This window comes from Haliotis rubra, unplaced genomic scaffold, assembly GCF_003918875.1.
Source record: "Haliotis rubra isolate DU_JTF1 unplaced genomic scaffold, ASM391887v1 Scf584, whole genome shotgun sequence".
Lineage (NCBI taxonomy): Eukaryota > Metazoa > Mollusca > Gastropoda > Lepetellida > Haliotidae > Haliotis > Haliotis rubra.
The window spans coordinates 179,187-196,588 of record NW_025767284.1 but is presented as its reverse complement, the minus strand read 5'-3'; the positions used below and the strand labels follow the sequence as shown (position 1 = coordinate 196,588).

Genomic DNA, 17,402 nt, shown 5'->3' with positions numbered 1-17,402 from the left:
TGTTGGTCCCTGGGTGGCTCTCGGCATTTATGGGTACTACAAGGACTGGTCGGCTCGGAGTCAGTATAATGTGTCTGAGTGGGGTATTCATGCTTAACTGCGGCATGGTATTTCAGTGAGCTAGCACTATAACACCAGCTTAAGTCTGGGCTAGTACAAGCAGCTGCACATAGACATACACACGCATGTACGTCGTCATATGAGCGAAATATTCTCAATTACGACGTTAAACCATATGTCACCTCACCTCACCTCACCTCACCTCACCTCACCTCACCTCACCTCACCTCACCTCACCTCACCTCACCTCACCTCACCTCACCTCACCTCACCTCACCTCACCTCACCTCATTCGTTTGTTGTTTGTATGGTGTGTTTTATTCGTTCGATATTCCTGTTGAAATATGCCACACTTTGTTGACAACTAAATAGGCTCCATTACATGTAATAGCAATCATCTATGAACAGCAACAAAACCCACGTAATTAAGAATATTCACTGCTGTTGGATGGTACGTACTGGTGTTGGATGGTACGTACTGGTGTTGGATGGGACGTACTGGTGTTGGATGGTACATACTTGATACTTATGTACTAAAACATTTCCGACCTGTCTCCAACCTTAACTTCATCTCTAAGTTGATTGAAAGAGCAGTTAACATCAGACTGTCATCACACCTGACTCGGAATCGACTATTCGACCAGTTCCAGTCCGCCTACCGACACAGACACAGCACAGAAACAGTTCTCCCGAGGGTGCTCAATGACCTCACATGCTCAGTAGACAGTGGCAATGTTGGATCACTTGTATTGCTAGACTTGAGTGCAGCATTCGACACGATTGATCACAGCATCCTCCTCAAGCTTCTTGAATACCGTTTGGCATTGGGATGGTTTTCATCATATCTGACAGGACGCACTCAGAGAGTCTTGATAAAGCAGTCCTCATCCACAACAGCAGATCTCACATGTGGAGTTCCGCAGGGATCTGCTCTGGGGCCCATCCTCTTCCTCCTTTACATGACATCCTTGACCGACATATCCGACAAGTATGACACTCCTCATCATTCGTTTGCAGACGATACTCAGCTGGTAGACGCTTTTGCTCTGAATCAGATTCACCATTCCCTAGAGAAGACAGCTATCTGCACAAAGTCCATCAAATCCTGGATGTCATCTATGATGCTCAAAATGAACGATGATATGACAGAAGCTATGCTTGTCGCCAATAAACATCGTCTGAACAAAATCACGACTGAGAAAATCACAATAGTTGATGCAGAAATTACTCTAGCTCCATCCGTGAAAGATCTTGGAGTGTTCATAGACCAGGACCTATCACTTGATGCTCAGATCAACCATCTTTCAAGAATCTGCTTCTTCCACCTGAGAGCTATCAGTAACATTCGTCATAATTTAACAACAGATGCAGCCCATTCTCTCGTCAGGTCCCTCGTTCTATCTAGACTGGACTATTCAAACAGCATTCTGTTTGGACTCAGCTCTGCACACTTGACAAAACTCCAGAAAATCCAAAACGTTGCAGCCCGCATTGTATCCCTAACATCTAAAAGATCTCACATAACCCCTGTCCTAAAGTCTCTTTACTGGTTGCCCATCCAAGCCAGAATCGAATTCAAGATCTTGACCATTGTGTTCCAATGTCTACATGACCTAGCGCCTCAGTACCTCTCTGAACTCATCTCAGTGTACACACCACCACGACAGCTGAGATCACACCGACAGTTCCTCCTAACAACACCCCCTGTCCATCTCAAGAACTATGGTCACAGATGATTCAGCTATGCTGCTCCTTCACTGTGGAACAGACTTCCCATAACCATCAAAACAGCAAAATCTCTTGACTTATTCAAATCTTCATTGAAGACCCATCTTTTCAGGAAATATAACGAATGACTTGTACTTGTATTATTATTACTGGTGTTGGATGGTACGTACTGCTGTTGGATGGTACGTACTGCTGTTGGATGGTACGTACTGCTGTTGGATGGTACGTACTTCTGTTGGATGGTACGTACTGCTGTTGATGATAACCCCCTGCGACCTCTCCTCATCGTCTCATCATGCTGATTGCCGGCATGCACAAATTCATGTCTTCCACGTCAGCATTGTCGTAAGGGCGATCCGAATGTGCTTGACTTCAACTTCGTCTGCTGACAACAGAAGTTTTCGAAACTCAGTATGTTATGATCCCAAATCTGTGTCTTTTTTAGCCCGGATCAACAAGAGAACAAGATTGTCTTCATGGATGGTTGAAATTGCGTGTCGTGGACAGTATCAAGCAAATGGCAGTTACGTCAAATGCCGAGCCTACCTTCCTTAGCCTCATTTCTATGTGTTCATTGTTCATTGACATGAGCTTGTGAGCCTTTGCTGCAAAAACATATTGCTGGGTGGATAATGGCCATTGCAAAGGATAAAAAGCCCACCACATCGTGTGTTTTGATCTTTAAGCAAAAATACGGCGCTGTTAAAGTGCAGTTGACCATTCTAAAATGTTCTGAACATCACAAAAGGTCATAGTTTATTATACGAATACAAGAGGTACCCATTTTTTACCTGCCTCTTTTCAACCGTGTTTTGTCCCTTCTGTTCAAGACACCACGCTTTAACAGTTTCTATTGTGTTATATGTACTGATGGATTAATGTTTGTGGCTTAACGCCGCACTCAGCAACATTCCATCTATACGGCGATAGTCTGTAAATAATCGATACTGGACTAACCAATCAAGTGATCAACAGCATGAGCATCGATTTACACAATTGGGACACGATGACATGTGTCAACCAAGTCAGCGAGTGTGACGACCCCATCTCGTTTGTCGCCTCCTACGACAATGACGGATTGCTGAAGACCAGTTCTAACCCAGATCTTCACGGGTTACTGGGGAGCTATATTGAATATTGCTTCAGGATGAAAATTCAAACTGCAGAAGACAACAGAAACGTACATTAGATTTTATTTGCATTCCAACTAACAAATTCAATTATATATTAATAAGTTACATAATTAGTGAAATTGCCGAGTCGGAACTCCAAGTGTACATCTATGCGGTATTATTATTTTTGTTAGTTTGACATAAAACAGTTTTTTTAAACAAACCATGTGAAACATTTCCCACTAAATGTAAATACAAAGTGTGGATATGCAACGTTTTCACAGCAATAAGGCTTATGGCACTATATATTCTTCCACCTAATGCCAACATGACAGGCAGCCATTTACTCTCCGGGCGGCAACAGTCTTATAGTTGTAGTGTCAACGTCAACAATTTCACCATTAAAGCTGTTTGTAAAGCGGGCCATTTAGTCGCTGGTATGTGAGCTGTGGCATTGAGCGCCTCTGGGGAAAAAAACGGAACATCGATTCCAGTAACGCATCAATAAGGTGCTGCGTGTCACAGCTGGATTGACACTGTTGAACACCAGTTTGGGAGAAAATATAAAACTTGCTCATAAACACTCAGATACACAGAAAAGTAAACTTTCAGCAGCACTTACATTTGATATTTTCGTCCTCGTTGGCAACAGTAAATCAAATTCAGCTCAGTCAGGGCTCGTCTGCTCATCTCACTGATACAACCTACATTCTCCAAACACTGAGTGCTATTGAAACATATTGTTTGTCACTCATGTGTGTCCACTCATACAATCTTCAGTCAGCTATAAGATCTCCGGGAGCACCGGCATCCAACAAAGGCGAGTATTCATGAGGTGAAGTTGACACACCTTGACACCTTACCTTCCTTTGCTATGAAACGAGAAACAACAAACTCTCTGCAAAGCATGATGGAAGTGTAGGAATGAGCCTGTGTAGCCTAATGGCACCACTGAGCGACGTGTTCAGACAGATCAGAAAAGAAGGGTTTGCTGGTGATACCAACTGATTTTTTCTCTTGAATTCAATTATGCCTTCGACACTCCACCAAGTGACCGAGAAATTCATCGATCTCTTCATTATCACCGCCTCATTTTGTCGCTCAGATGGAGCCTGGCTTAGTAATGGACTGATTACTAGCCGGATGTCTCTGGATCAAGATGGCCCCATAGACCGGAAGTAGTGAATGCAGTCACCTGCATTCTCGTCACGTGACCAGTGACTTATGTATGAAGGAGGGAGCGTGAAATATGACGTGGTGTTATTGGTCCACATGATACCAGGAGACTAATCTTCAATGGGCACCTTGAATCTGTTTTCTTTATCAAGCAATTCATATATCCCGCTGATAATTACTATATAATACCAGGACATTTGATTGCCATTTCCATTGCATTTATGTTTCCATAAATTGAAGGCCAAGACTAAATTCAGAAATAGCGTATACACTTCAAAAATCCATATTTATCTGTATGACAATAGTGCTAGATCAACTGAACAAATATATATATAGACACTGGGACATACTTAGGCATCAATAAGATGAAAGGGATGTATTTGTGTCTTCCTTATGACCATAGTTGATTATACAGTAGTGAGTGAGTGAGTAGTTTTACGCCGCACTCAGCAATATTCCAGCTATATGGCGGCGTTGTACAGTAGTCGCTCTTGAAAGATGATTGATGTATGACGTGAAATTTGCATGTGTACGATTTTCATTTTCAAACAAAAGCACCGGCTGGAAACAAACATTAAGAACTGTGTGATTCAAGATGATTGTCAAAATTAATGGTCTGCAGTGATTTATCGACATTCCTGAAAACCGCAAAATCAAAAATCACACCGGAAGTCATGCTTTTAAATATTTACTCATTAATGACCAGTGATCTCTGATATGTCCTGACCGGGCCCAGGCCCCGATTTCTCGAAACAAACTTAAGTTTTTACTCAAATTACAAACTGAGTTTGAGATTTTGACTCAGCTGAGTTTCTTACTCAGTTGCGTTTCTCAAAACAAACTCAGTCAAAACTCAGCTGAGTTTATAACTCAGAATTTGAGATCGATCTGAGATTATTTTTTATACGTGGTCGAAGCGGCCATGGCGCGGAAATCAACTTCCGTTTCTAATGTAAACACGGTAGAAGTCGTCTGCTAGCGAAGTTGTCTACCGATAGGAAAACGGCAAATAATGTTGAGAATGACTACCAGCAGGATGGAACCGAAACGTAGGCCGAACTGGACCGAGGAGGAGCGGCTTACGTTAGTTGATGAGGTGCGGAGGAGGGAGGAACGGTTGTTCGGCAAATTTAGGGGTGTGGAGGGAAGAGGGGCGGCGATGAAGGAAGAGAGGCATGGGAAGAGGCAATGGCGGCGCTAAATGCGTAAGTTACTTTTCGTTGAATGCACCCGTAACTAAATTCCCATGAAAAGAATATGATAAATATAACCATACAAAACTTAATCGTGCATGGATGTATCTGACACCTGTGCAAAAACTGAAGGTGAAAAACTAGGTCAGCAGAGTGCCGAATTAGAGTTACCTGCCCCGTACATTGTGACTGCAAGCTTTTGGCCCACGTTAATATTGGGTCACGTTACTCAAAGTTTTGCAGATTTGTGCTTATTCCTAATGTGTTTTTTTTGTCTGGTAAATAATACCACAGTATAGATTTGTAAAAAATCTACTGTGAAAAGTAGTTGTACCAAATTCATAAGCATGAAATATTTTTTACGAATCCAGACTGTTGTATCGACGAGTGGGTGTGACCATGCAGTACCGTGCCAACATGTATATACATGTATAATCAGTCTCACGTTTGTTTTTACAATAGGAAATCGAGTCAAATTAAACGGACGGTAGAGGAAGGGAAGAAACAGTATGCGAACTTGAAGCAAAGAGGTATATCATTATACATTTTCTTTATGAAGTTGCTTAGATATTTAAATAAACATTTTCAAGCCTATTTGATGATTATAATGACATTAATGTCACAAATTAATTCTGTAAGAAATATTTTTTTATATATGTAATGTAAACCGAAATGATTAAAATTTAATATCTTTATCAATACCTTGCAAAATATTTTCAGCAAAAGAAAAGAATGATGCCATCCGTCGACCCAAAACAGGAGGAGGGCCCAAACCAGCTTCCCCAACAATGCCAGAAGCTGCCATCCTGGAGACTATGGGGGGAAGGGCAACTCTGAGTGGTCTAGCAGGAGGCATAGACACTGAAGGTATAACTTATTTCAACTGACTTTGGGCTATGAAAGTGGTATTTGCTGCATTTTGTGTAGTTTTAACAACACATAAACACATAACTCAAAATAGAGCAATAATTTGTATTTCTTAATTGCATTGATTCACATAAAATATTCATAAAGAGTGTATGAAAATAACACAAAAACATCACTAAATCTACATATTACATGAAGAAACATTGTTCCTAATTTCACATTATTCAACAGTTAAAAACTGCAATTTTCCCTCAAATATGACTATATGTGACCAGGCAATGTTACTATTGGAACAGAACACTTTCTTGACCAAAGTTTTTTTCATACTTTAGCAGCACAAAAAACTAAAAATATAAGCCAGTTTGTATATTAACAAGGTGTTATTTGGAAACATAAAACAGTAGCAATGCTTTATTTAGCAATTTAGCTTCATCACATTTTCCTACTGTAAATGCCATTTCATCATAATATTAATAGTAGTAATAATAATGTTCATTTATATGTAGCTCCAAACTCCACATAAGGTATGCCCATAACGCTGACAATGAATAGCACAGCACACCTCAGATAAGTGCATTCAAAAATACTGTTTCACTTTCCTCATGAATGTAATTTCAGATTTTGATGTAATTCCTTGTGTTTCGGAGGAAGAACCAAGTGTGTCCATGGACTTCACTGATACTAATGAGCATGGTTTGTCCACACTTATATACCATTCTTATACTTTATCCATTAAAATAAACTGTCAAATGTGGGACACATTTTTATCGTACCATTACATGTTAATGTACTAAAAGATAATTGTCTCTTTAACCATGACATACTGACCAATCAGACATTGCAATAATAATAAAATGGGACTATTCATCTCCCAATAACTACTGTATTATCTGACAAACAGATGACTATTTACATAAAAAAATATATATTTGACTTATTGTCTCATTTCTAAATTTATATTGTGATTTATATGATTATAATCTGGCATAACTGATATGCTGTTCTATAGCAATTCTTTACAATAATAACTGTTGACAATTATTTATATTACAGTTCTTCAAAGTGCAATAAATTTCCTTGTCATGGAGGACGGAATACTGCAGATCCCAACTATCACCGCTGGTACTCCAAAATCAACCACTGTGACCACTACTACTACTGCTACTCCTATTGCAACTACATCTACATCTACAGCTACAACTGCAACAGCAAATGCCACTAACAATTCCAATCTTCCGCCAAAAAAGAAGCTAAAGCTGCAACAGCAGGAAATACTAACCCTACAGGCAGAGGAATCCAAATTTAAATGTGAAATTGTTAAATTAAAGAAGAAGCAGAATTTTTTCAGGGCAAAGGTAGCATTGATTAAATTAGAACAGGAAAAGCTGAAATTAGAAATGGAAATACTAAGAAAACAGAACCGTATTAGTGAAGAATAATTGTTAGGGGTGCCAAAAATTAAACATACAACTTTATGGATGAAATTTTCTCTTTACTGCATAGAATGATGTTTTGATGTAGTTATCTTGCTAAAAAATGACTCATATTCAGACACACGTAATTGTTAAGCAAGGGAGATAATCTGTCTTAAGTTATTTTCTGATAATGTACATTTCTATTCATTACTTGACCAAATATGTTAAACACAGAATGTTCTCATGAGATATATTGTTTAAGCTGTAATGGAATATCTAACTAAAAACACTGCTGACACAAGTGTTTTTGAACATTGTTACCAGTCAGTCATCAGCTATATGGACACTGACATTTTGATTGGTCTCAATATCAACCTGTTCAACATCTATTATATCTTTTCTATCAATGCCAATATTATGTAGAATGACACAAGCAGTTACTATTTTGCAGGCATTTTGAGGTGTTGTCCTTAATCCACTATGTAAACAAGAAAATCTCCTTTTCAAAATTCCAAAACTCTGCTCAATCAAAACTCTGGTTCTACTGTGACTTCTGTTATATTTCTCTTCAGCATGGGATGATGTGGTTAGGAATGGTGTCATCAAGTAGGACTTGCATGGATATCCTGAGTCTCCCAACAGTAATCCCTTGTAGGTACCTATAACATATAACAAATCACAATCTGTGTGGATGGTTCTGTTGACATTCCTATGTAAATTTGCAAACATGAAATATATGAAAATAAAAAAAGATATCCTACGGCTATTAATATTTCCTTCTGAAGTAAGAGAGAAGTGAGTTTACAATCTTTAACATTGTACTTAAACTGTGGCCAGCTTAGTCTATCAGTGTAAAAATTGAAATGGCCGAGGGCTGGAGCAAAGAGTGTTGTGAGCATGCAGTGTTATTATTACTGTAGGTAAGACTGAGAGTAAAGCTTAGTATTTAGAGCTGGAAGAATAAAATTAAGTAAAAATAGTGGTGGTCCGATTAATTGAAATAATCAAATATTGGTCGCAATGACTAAATGACCAAGCAATCGATGTTTTCTCATAATCAAACATTAACAATTTTGGAACATTTGTTTGCATTAACATTTTTTTTTACAAGGTTGGTTGTGTCTGTTACATTTCATAAGCACTTCCAGCTCGTTTCAAGTCATGACTGAATTTATTATAAAAACTCAAGAAAAATTATGTTCCTAACATACAAGTCATACTTTTAAGATGTGACATTTGCAAATGCATTTTGTGCAATTAGTTAAAAAATGTATAAGAACTACACGTTTTCTACTCTATTTTTTGTGCATTAACAAACATATCCAGGAAAATTTGAATAATGATGCTAACCAAATATTTTTCGATGATGATTGATTGGTTGTAATGAACCAATCATCAGTTAAGAGATTCTAACCAATGCCCAACACTATTAGGAAACATAACTAAGCTTCTACCATTTTATCATATAAAACATACCAAGTGTCTGACAGGTCTTCTTTTTGTTAAATATAGTAAGTAAATGGAAACGATGTCTTACATAGGGATGTCATGATACATAAGTTTCATGAATCGATATGTAACCTGATACCCATGTCATGATTCAATACATAATACAATACCCATTTTCGCGGCATTATTGCTTAAATTTAGTAACATTTTGAACATTAATGTTGAAAAATTGTCCATGAAAAGATCAACATGTTTGATTCTTAGAGATAAAAGTTCCTAATTTCCCATCTATGTGCATGAAATATAATCTTTATAACCCTCATAACATCAAGAAACATGATACAATTGATAAATGTAAATATTTATGATATTTAAAGCAATATTTTAAACATAAATATCAATACAATTGTCAATGTATCGATAATTGTATTGCCTTAGAAAAGTATCGATGCATTGATGTATCAATGTGTCATGGCATCCCAAGTCATACACCTTACTACTTCATATGATGTACCTAATATTGTACCTCATCTTCAGTAAAAGCTATGTTCATATATAAAATGTACCTACTATTAATTAAGAAGAACAGAACCACAATTAATATTTTGTTTGAAAAAACCTCTTCAAGAATTATTAAATAAACTGTGTTCTTCAAACAGTGTCATTTGGTATTTTGTTTGTTTATACAGTGGAAGTTATGTTATTACAGTTGCTCTATGAAGTTATACCATTTTCAAACGCAATGCTGATTCTGCTGTCTCTGAAGATGCGACTATCATGGACACTCCCTGGCCACTTTGCAACACAGTTGATGAATTTGTATCTCGCATCACATATCATCTGAAAAGTGATTGAAATACTATGTCAGCTTAATATAACAATTATTATTTGAAATCAGTAGGTCATTGGTCTTGACTCTTTTGGATTTACATTTGAGCATAAAAGTGACGGAGTTTAGTTTTATGCCAGCGCTTTTTAGCAATATTCGAGCAATATCATGGCAGGGGACAACAGAATTGGGCTTCACACATTCTACCAATGTGGTGAGGAATAGGGCAAAATTCAAATTTGACTTAAGAAGAATTGATATGGTGATATGGTGATTTGGTGGTAACAGCATAGGTAATGAAATATGTTTTTTTTAAAGCTGAAAATAATTTCATGCATTGTACATGAGAAAAGTGGTGATTAGTAAACATAAACATATTACCTGAACATTGAGTGAATGAAAGCCTTTCCTGTTCAAATAGTCTGCTTCATTCTCAGATGGTGCCATTAAACGGATGAATGTTCCATCCACACATCCCAGAACATTGGGAATCCTGAAAAGTACATTTTGCATAATTCACATTTTTGATAAATTCATATATTATACAATTAGTATATAGACATTATTGTATCATTAAGTTTTGGGTGTTTTTTAAAAAGTACATCAAGGAATATTTCTGGTTCTTTTCAAGTTTATAAAAATATATTTTTATCATATCGTATGGGATATGTCTCTAAAGTTTAATTTTTTCCGACATTGTAATATCGTTATGTCAGTGGGTCTTACGGGAATTTTAATACGAGTCTCTTCATTTATGCATGATTACATATCGGTTCATCGAAACTAGAAATGACAAGATTGAGAGTAGCCCCCTTTATTTGACCTAGAATGAGCTTTGCTACGAAAGGAAGGTAAAAGCAATCAAATATACTCACCTGCAATTTGAAAGAACTGTTTCTTGGTCATGTCGGCATCTTGTCCGCTTGGCATACGTATGAAATGCCGGAGATGTTCAATGAGACAAGAGCATACATCCCCTGACTGACCGAAACACAGATGAGGTGGAGATGGTCGCTTATACGTATCGGCGATTAATGAATAAAAAGACCCAGTGGCCAAGAAACGCAGGTGACTAGAACTTGCGTTAAGACAGGTAGTGGGTTGCTTCGGTTTGAACACCGTTCGAGTTTCCCACAAACAAGTGAAACAATAAATAAAAATACTCTCAGCACGGAAACGGAACCGCAGAAAGAGCTCCTCTTGTGACATAACCTCGAGAGGGTTCTGTCTGTCAACTAATGATCTACTCAAAGTGGATTTACGTTTCACTCTACGGCGTCTACGTCTATTTATCAGCGCCATTTTGTGATCACCAAAAACTTAAGTCACCTCCTACCAAACTCAAATTGTCAACTCAGTTTGAGTCCAAAATCGAACTCAGTTTTTAGTTTGAGAAATGCATTTTGCTGAGTTTTCTCAAATTTGAGTAAAAACTCAGACTTAAGTCTGAAAACAGACTTAAGTTTGTTTCGAAAATCAGGGCCAGGTTTCTCGAAAAAACTTAAGTCTGAGTTTTGACTTAAGTTCGAGTTTTCTTACTCAAATCTGAAAAACGCAGGAAATACATTCCACAGAATGAATTGAAATTGGTATTAAACTCAAACTATAGAAGACAATTTGAGTTTGGTGGGTAGATTACTTATGTTGTTTGGGCTTTTATATTTTGAAAATGCATTTGAGTTATAAATTCAGCTGTTTCAAATTGTGAAACTCAGTTTCAGATTTGAGTAAAAACTTAAGTTTGTTTCGAGAAATCCAGGCCAGGTCACATTGCTGTCTAATATCTGAGGGCTTTTTTTTTTTGAGAGTGGAGAAACTAGTTTAAACTAGTAACCACTGTGTTGATGTGAAACTGTTCTTTTCCTTGTTTCATTTGTGCCAGATATTATTATATTTTGTCATGGTTAAAGGTTTTTTTTATTCAAGCTTAATCAAGCATAGTGACGATTATAAGCAGGGTTTTTTTTGTCAAAAAAAACCTTCTTGCAATATATTGCAATACATATCGCAATATATGCTTTCGCATCACAATATATCGCAATGAGAGAATTCTCTGCAATACCCACTCCTACTCCTATCCCCCACCACATGAAGTCAGCCGTCTAACCAACCCAGCCATCGCGGCATCCACACACTTGGAAGTCGGACAACTGGTAGTCTGGAAACCTCATCATTGATTCGTTGACGAGTTGAAGGATGAACTCAAACGTGTCAGAAGATCTGTTAAAGATGTTAGCGGATGGACTTTGGAACATGTGGGAAGATCTTTGATTACCGGTACTCAAAGGTGAAACGGTCTGCAAACAAAGACTATCATGATTATTCTGCTTTTTGATATGTTGATTTACACCAGACGGAATTGCAACCAGCCGCGCCCATTCCATTGAGAAACAACATTCTGCCAGCAGACGTAGCCTATTTCATTCTTGATTTATGGCAATAGAAACACAAGAGTAATTGCCAATAACATATCACATTTGCAATTTCATTTTGAAGATATAAGCTCTCATCGATCAGAACAACACAATCGTAAGCAGATCAATATTACTTCGTCCGATTTCACGCTAGCTCCATCATTCCAAAGTCACTTGTCCTGTCACGGGAATGCATTCACTACTTCCGGTCCATGGGCAATCTTGATCAGGCAACTTCCGGCCAGTAATCAGTCCATTACCAACCAGACTCCTACACAGCCACGAAATGAGGCGGTGATCATAGACAGATTGATGCATTTCTTGGACGCTTGGCGGCGTCGCTGGCTTTATTGAATTCAGAAATCGTGCATTCTGTGAAAGTCAGTTGGCATGACCAGTGAACCATGCATTGCTGAATTGTCTCAAAACACCACGTGAAGTGAAGACATTGGGCTACCAACACTCATTCATTCACAAATATGTCACTGTTGTTGAAAACTAGGTTTCTCGCTACTTGCAGTAAAAAGGCTTGGTCTTTGTGAACCTGGGCATCTTCTGAAATCAATATCTGTCTTTGTAGGTTATCAGTGCCCACCAATGTTATGCAGCTGACTGGATATTCCATGTGTGGAGACACATGACCGACAAACAAACTGCAATACATTTCAGTACCATTCTGTAAACGCTGAAGAATTCGGGTTACGTTAATGAGATATGCAGATGAGCACTTGCTGGGATGAATTTGATTTACTGATGCTAACTTTGGAACTAATATTAAATGTCAATACTACTAAAAGCTTCCTTTACTTTTATTTTCGCAAATGAGAGTTAATGGGTGTTTTCTTGAACACTAAGTAGTTTGTGCAGGTTTTACGGTTTCTCCAAAACTCTTGTCACAGAGGCTGTCCGAGTCACAAAAAGCAAAATGTGACTAAGTGATGCTATATGGTAAATGTATTGCTTTAAATCCTCATGGTTTTCATTGATCTTCTGTTATCTTCAGAACATTTTACAATGGTCTGTCTTTACATCGACAGTACCGAAAATGTAGCCATTTTTTCACTTTCAGATTAAAGCACGCGATGCGGTGGAGCAAAGAGGACGTCACCACACCATCAATTACACCGGCCATTATCCAGCCATCATTACAGACAGTGGTTCAGTGTGGTATTGTAGCAGAGTTTAAATTTGAACAAAGAGCAGCATTAATGCAATGCTTGGGAAGATACACTCGGTATTTGACGTAACTGGCGTGTGGTCCTGTGCATAGAGCTCAGGTCACAAATCAGTTGAAGTTAAGCAACGTTGAGCGCGGAGAGTCCTTGGATGGGTGACCGTGTTTGGCAGCTTGACTCCTGAAATTTTCTAGGGCTACGGTCCTGCCCAACAACGAAGCACATGCCACACATGTGGTCTCACCTTAGGCAAGTGAGTTTGTTCAAAACTGCCTCTGTTCACCCAGGAGAAAGTGGGTATGTGACTAATGACCATTTAGCGCCTCGTAGGCAGCTTGGGTTATCCTGGGTAAAAATGAGTTAGCGCTTTGAGCATACACGAGTGTGTGGAAAAGGCGAGGTATATATGGCCATTATTATTATTGAAGGAAAACCAAGTTCTATGGATAGACAACTTCTTTTTCGCAATGGGTGCGACGTTTCGGTGTAGGTACTAACACCGTTATCAAGCAAGTAACGGTATTAGTACTTACACCGAAACGTCGCACCCATTGCCATAAGTAAGTTGTCTATCCATAGAACTTGGTTTTCCTTCACCTTTCCAACTTCTAAAATGCCTCTCAAAGACATTATCATTATTATAATTGCCATATGCTTGAAGTTGTCCACGACACATAATATCTACCAATCACGCAGACAATCTTGTATAATTTTCATCCGGCCTATTGTAGCCACGAGGCATTAGAGAACACATTACTTTGAAAATACATTTTGTAATTAGATTAATTATGAGACTGCAGCGACATCATCTTACTACGCTCTGGGATCGCTCTCACGTCGACGTCAACGTTGGACTAGCACAATGGGAATCAGCACGTGGAAGACACAACATTTCTGATCCCGGCAATCAGTACATGATGAGACAGGAGTTGGCCAGAGGTTACATCCATCACCAGTATCCAACACCCATGCTAAGCTGTCTGAAACAGGCATGTTTGCTGATGGAGCCTGCTGATAAAGTAATTTCACCAGAGATTAAGTGCATTTAGATGAGTCTTTAGTTTACACTGGAACCAAAACCACTTTAACAAGGTAGCGTCTTAATTAAATAGGTTCAAATACATCTGGGGCATATGAGATATATACTCACACGCAAAAGTAACGCAAGTCAAGTATAAAGCAGATATGTATGTAATTTTCAACATTAAACACAAGAAATGCAAACAGGGTCTGATAGACAAAAAGATTGAGTGAAGACATTTCATTGGCTACTAAGACTGATGACATCATTAAGTTTTCGAAAGGTAAATGGGTTGACAAGAGTGGATCTCGCTGGTGTTTATGGGTAATGTGCCGATCTAGTCGAGGGTTTGTGATCCTTGGACGACCGCTCCGAGGAAGGTCTTCTGTGGTCTTTGTGGCGTGGTATCGATGCTGGAGACGGTAGATAGTGGTTATGTTTACGTCGAAATGACGGGCACCATTTTGGGCAGACACTCCAGCTTCCGAACGTCTGAGAGCCTGGTTTCTTTCAATTTGAGTTAAGCGTGGCATTGTTGAACCATGTGTAATAGACCTAATGTTTGTGCAGTCTTATACCCACTAATGGTGGTGACAATTCGTGCATGTTGGATTTTATGAGAAGTGTGTGTATGATACCTACATGTTCATTGGTAAGGTGCGTTTTGGTGATTCCTTCTGTTGATATGTTTTTGCTTGGGCCTTCCAGTCTGGCTGGAACTCGGCACTATTTAAATATATTATAATAATAATAAAAGAAAGTCTTGACCGAACGCGCAAAACGTGTCAAAACCTTGATCAAAATGTGAGACACGTGAGGGAACACATCAGAACGCGACAGGGCGGGAGGAAACGTCATGACATCCGTAGTGGACTGCGTAAGTAATCGAGTTTGGACTAGACAATCCAGTGATTGACATAATCATCATTAATCTTCACAGTTGGGACAAGACGACCTGTGTCAACAATCAGCAAGACTGACCATCCGATCCTGTTAGTCGCCCCTTAAAACAAGCCAGTGTTGCAGTAGCTCAGTGCCATCAAGGATATGTTCAACTTAAAATGTTCGCCTCCCGTGTAGCTATGTACTTTATAACCTCTACTCCATCACCTGTTCCGCTGGCTCTGATGGTATATACTGGGTTTCAATATGATACATTAATTAATTTGGTTGAAGGGTCGGTTTATGTCATGGCTTTAAACAAGTCAAAACTGAACGTTAAGATGTGAATCGGTTGGTGTAATAGTAAACTCTCTTATATATGATTTTAAAGAAGACCTATGGTAAATTACTTACTGATAAATTGAATACTCAAAGTAGATCTTACTTGCAAATTAATGCCTCCACATACATATTCAAAATCCGTTTCCAGCTTTTAACTTGATTGCGTCCAAGTACTTCCTTGAAGGAGAACCCAATAAAGAACGATGGAATGACGTCACCGGAGGTTTATACATGGACTCCAACTATAATCAATGTTCTGGAGCACATCGTCTTCTCAGAACTCGAAAATGTTTTCTACTGACTATATGTTGGTGTTTTCCGTCTGTTGTGATTCGGTAACGTAGGCATTTTCAACATTTTGATGCCCCCCTCTATTCACAGAAAACGTTCTCGTTTACTCATTTGGTTGTACGTTTGTGCATAATGTAATTTGTTTGATGTTTGTTTTGTGTTTTTGTTCGGTCGTTCATTAATTTACCTTTTCTTTCAATATCGGTTCATATTTACTTTTTTATTTATTCATTCATGCATGCATATATTTAATGATTCTGTGACTGATTCCGTTTTGTTTTTCTTCTCAATGGATTCACTTCGTGTGTTTCGATCGTTCCTCTGTTCATTTATTTTTCCACTCGTTCATTCAGTTGTTGGTTGTTTCATTCATCCATCCCTTCTCTCTCTATATATTATTTCAGCATTCAATTCATGGTTGGATTTTGCGTGCCCGCATTATTTTCTCATCCATCCATCCATCCATCCATCATCCATCGATCCATCCATCGATCCATCCATCCATCCATCCATCTATCTATTCACAAGCACCGTTATGGTTAAGAAACAGTAATCCAGCTAGACTGACTGAGTTTGGTTTTACGCCGCTTTTAGCAATATTCCAGCAACATCACGGCGGGGGACATCAGAAATGGGCTTCACACATTGTACCCATGTGGGGATTCGAACCCGGGTCTTCGGCGTGACGAGCCAACGCTTTAACCACTAGGCTACCCAACTGCCCTAATCCAGTTAGAGAGTTGGACGACTTTAAATGCTTTAAAAACCTGCACCAGTTGGTTCACTTAAGCCCCATGTGTCCAAGGAGTTGCCTCAGAGAGCATTGCTCCAACACGCCAAGCATGGCCTGCTCCACACATCGAACTACCGTCTATATAATGAAGTGTGTCCGAGCTCACCTGGCTTGTGAAGGAGTTCGCGTTCAACACCACCTGGAAAAATGATTCTGTTATGTCACAGGGTGTTAACAACCGCAATATCCGTTTCGAACTCCAGAGAGGTGCCTTTGCTTCACGGGTAAACAAAAACTACAGTGCATGTTTAACTCCAGAGACGCGTCAAGGATTCACCGGGAAACAAACATATAACCTCTAAAAGAGGTTTAGTAAGTTACTGGTGCAATATTACTGTGCGGTATCTGTGCGGTATTTCAGTCATATGACTGTAGTGACAGTTTGATGTGACATGGTCTGAAGTCATGCAGACATTTGAGGTTTCAGCTGATGAGATGGTAGACTGGCATACACTCAGGGCGAATGTGGTGTGTCAAGGATCGGGGGTTCAGGTCATGTTGGGCACACACGTCGTTGCTGTGACTCCTGTGACCTCTCGCCTGTAATGATGGCACATGTGCACATATCACTTTTGCCTAACAACCATTGTTTCTGTCTTTCGTCGTCTGTGACGTCATTAAGCAATTGAACGTGACGTCAATTAACAGGGCCGTC

General features: G+C 38.9%; 2 protein-coding genes across 2 annotated transcripts; one reads left to right on the top strand and one right to left on the bottom strand.

Moving 5' to 3' along the window:
• The first annotated feature begins 5,097 nt into the window (after nucleotides 1-5,097).
• On the top strand, nucleotides 5,098-7,575 carry LOC124254826. Its single transcript, XM_046688672.1, is given in 6 exon segments — nucleotides 5,098-5,206; nucleotides 5,209-5,281; nucleotides 5,669-5,799; nucleotides 5,990-6,136; nucleotides 6,755-6,829; nucleotides 7,190-7,575. Coding segments are annotated over 6 exon segments (921 nt in total).
• Nucleotides 7,576-7,875: 300 nt separating this feature from the next.
• Nucleotides 7,876-11,948, bottom strand: LOC124254825 (putative nuclease HARBI1). The gene is made up of 4 exons (XM_046688671.1): nucleotides 11,941-11,948; nucleotides 10,211-10,322; nucleotides 9,729-9,840; nucleotides 7,876-8,210 (listed from the first exon to the last, which is right to left on the bottom strand). Exons 1-4 carry the CDS (start codon nucleotides 11,946-11,948, stop codon nucleotides 7,876-7,878), a joined length of 567 nt encoding a protein of 188 aa, XP_046544627.1.
• Between the last annotated feature and the right edge of the window lie 5,454 nt (nucleotides 11,949-17,402).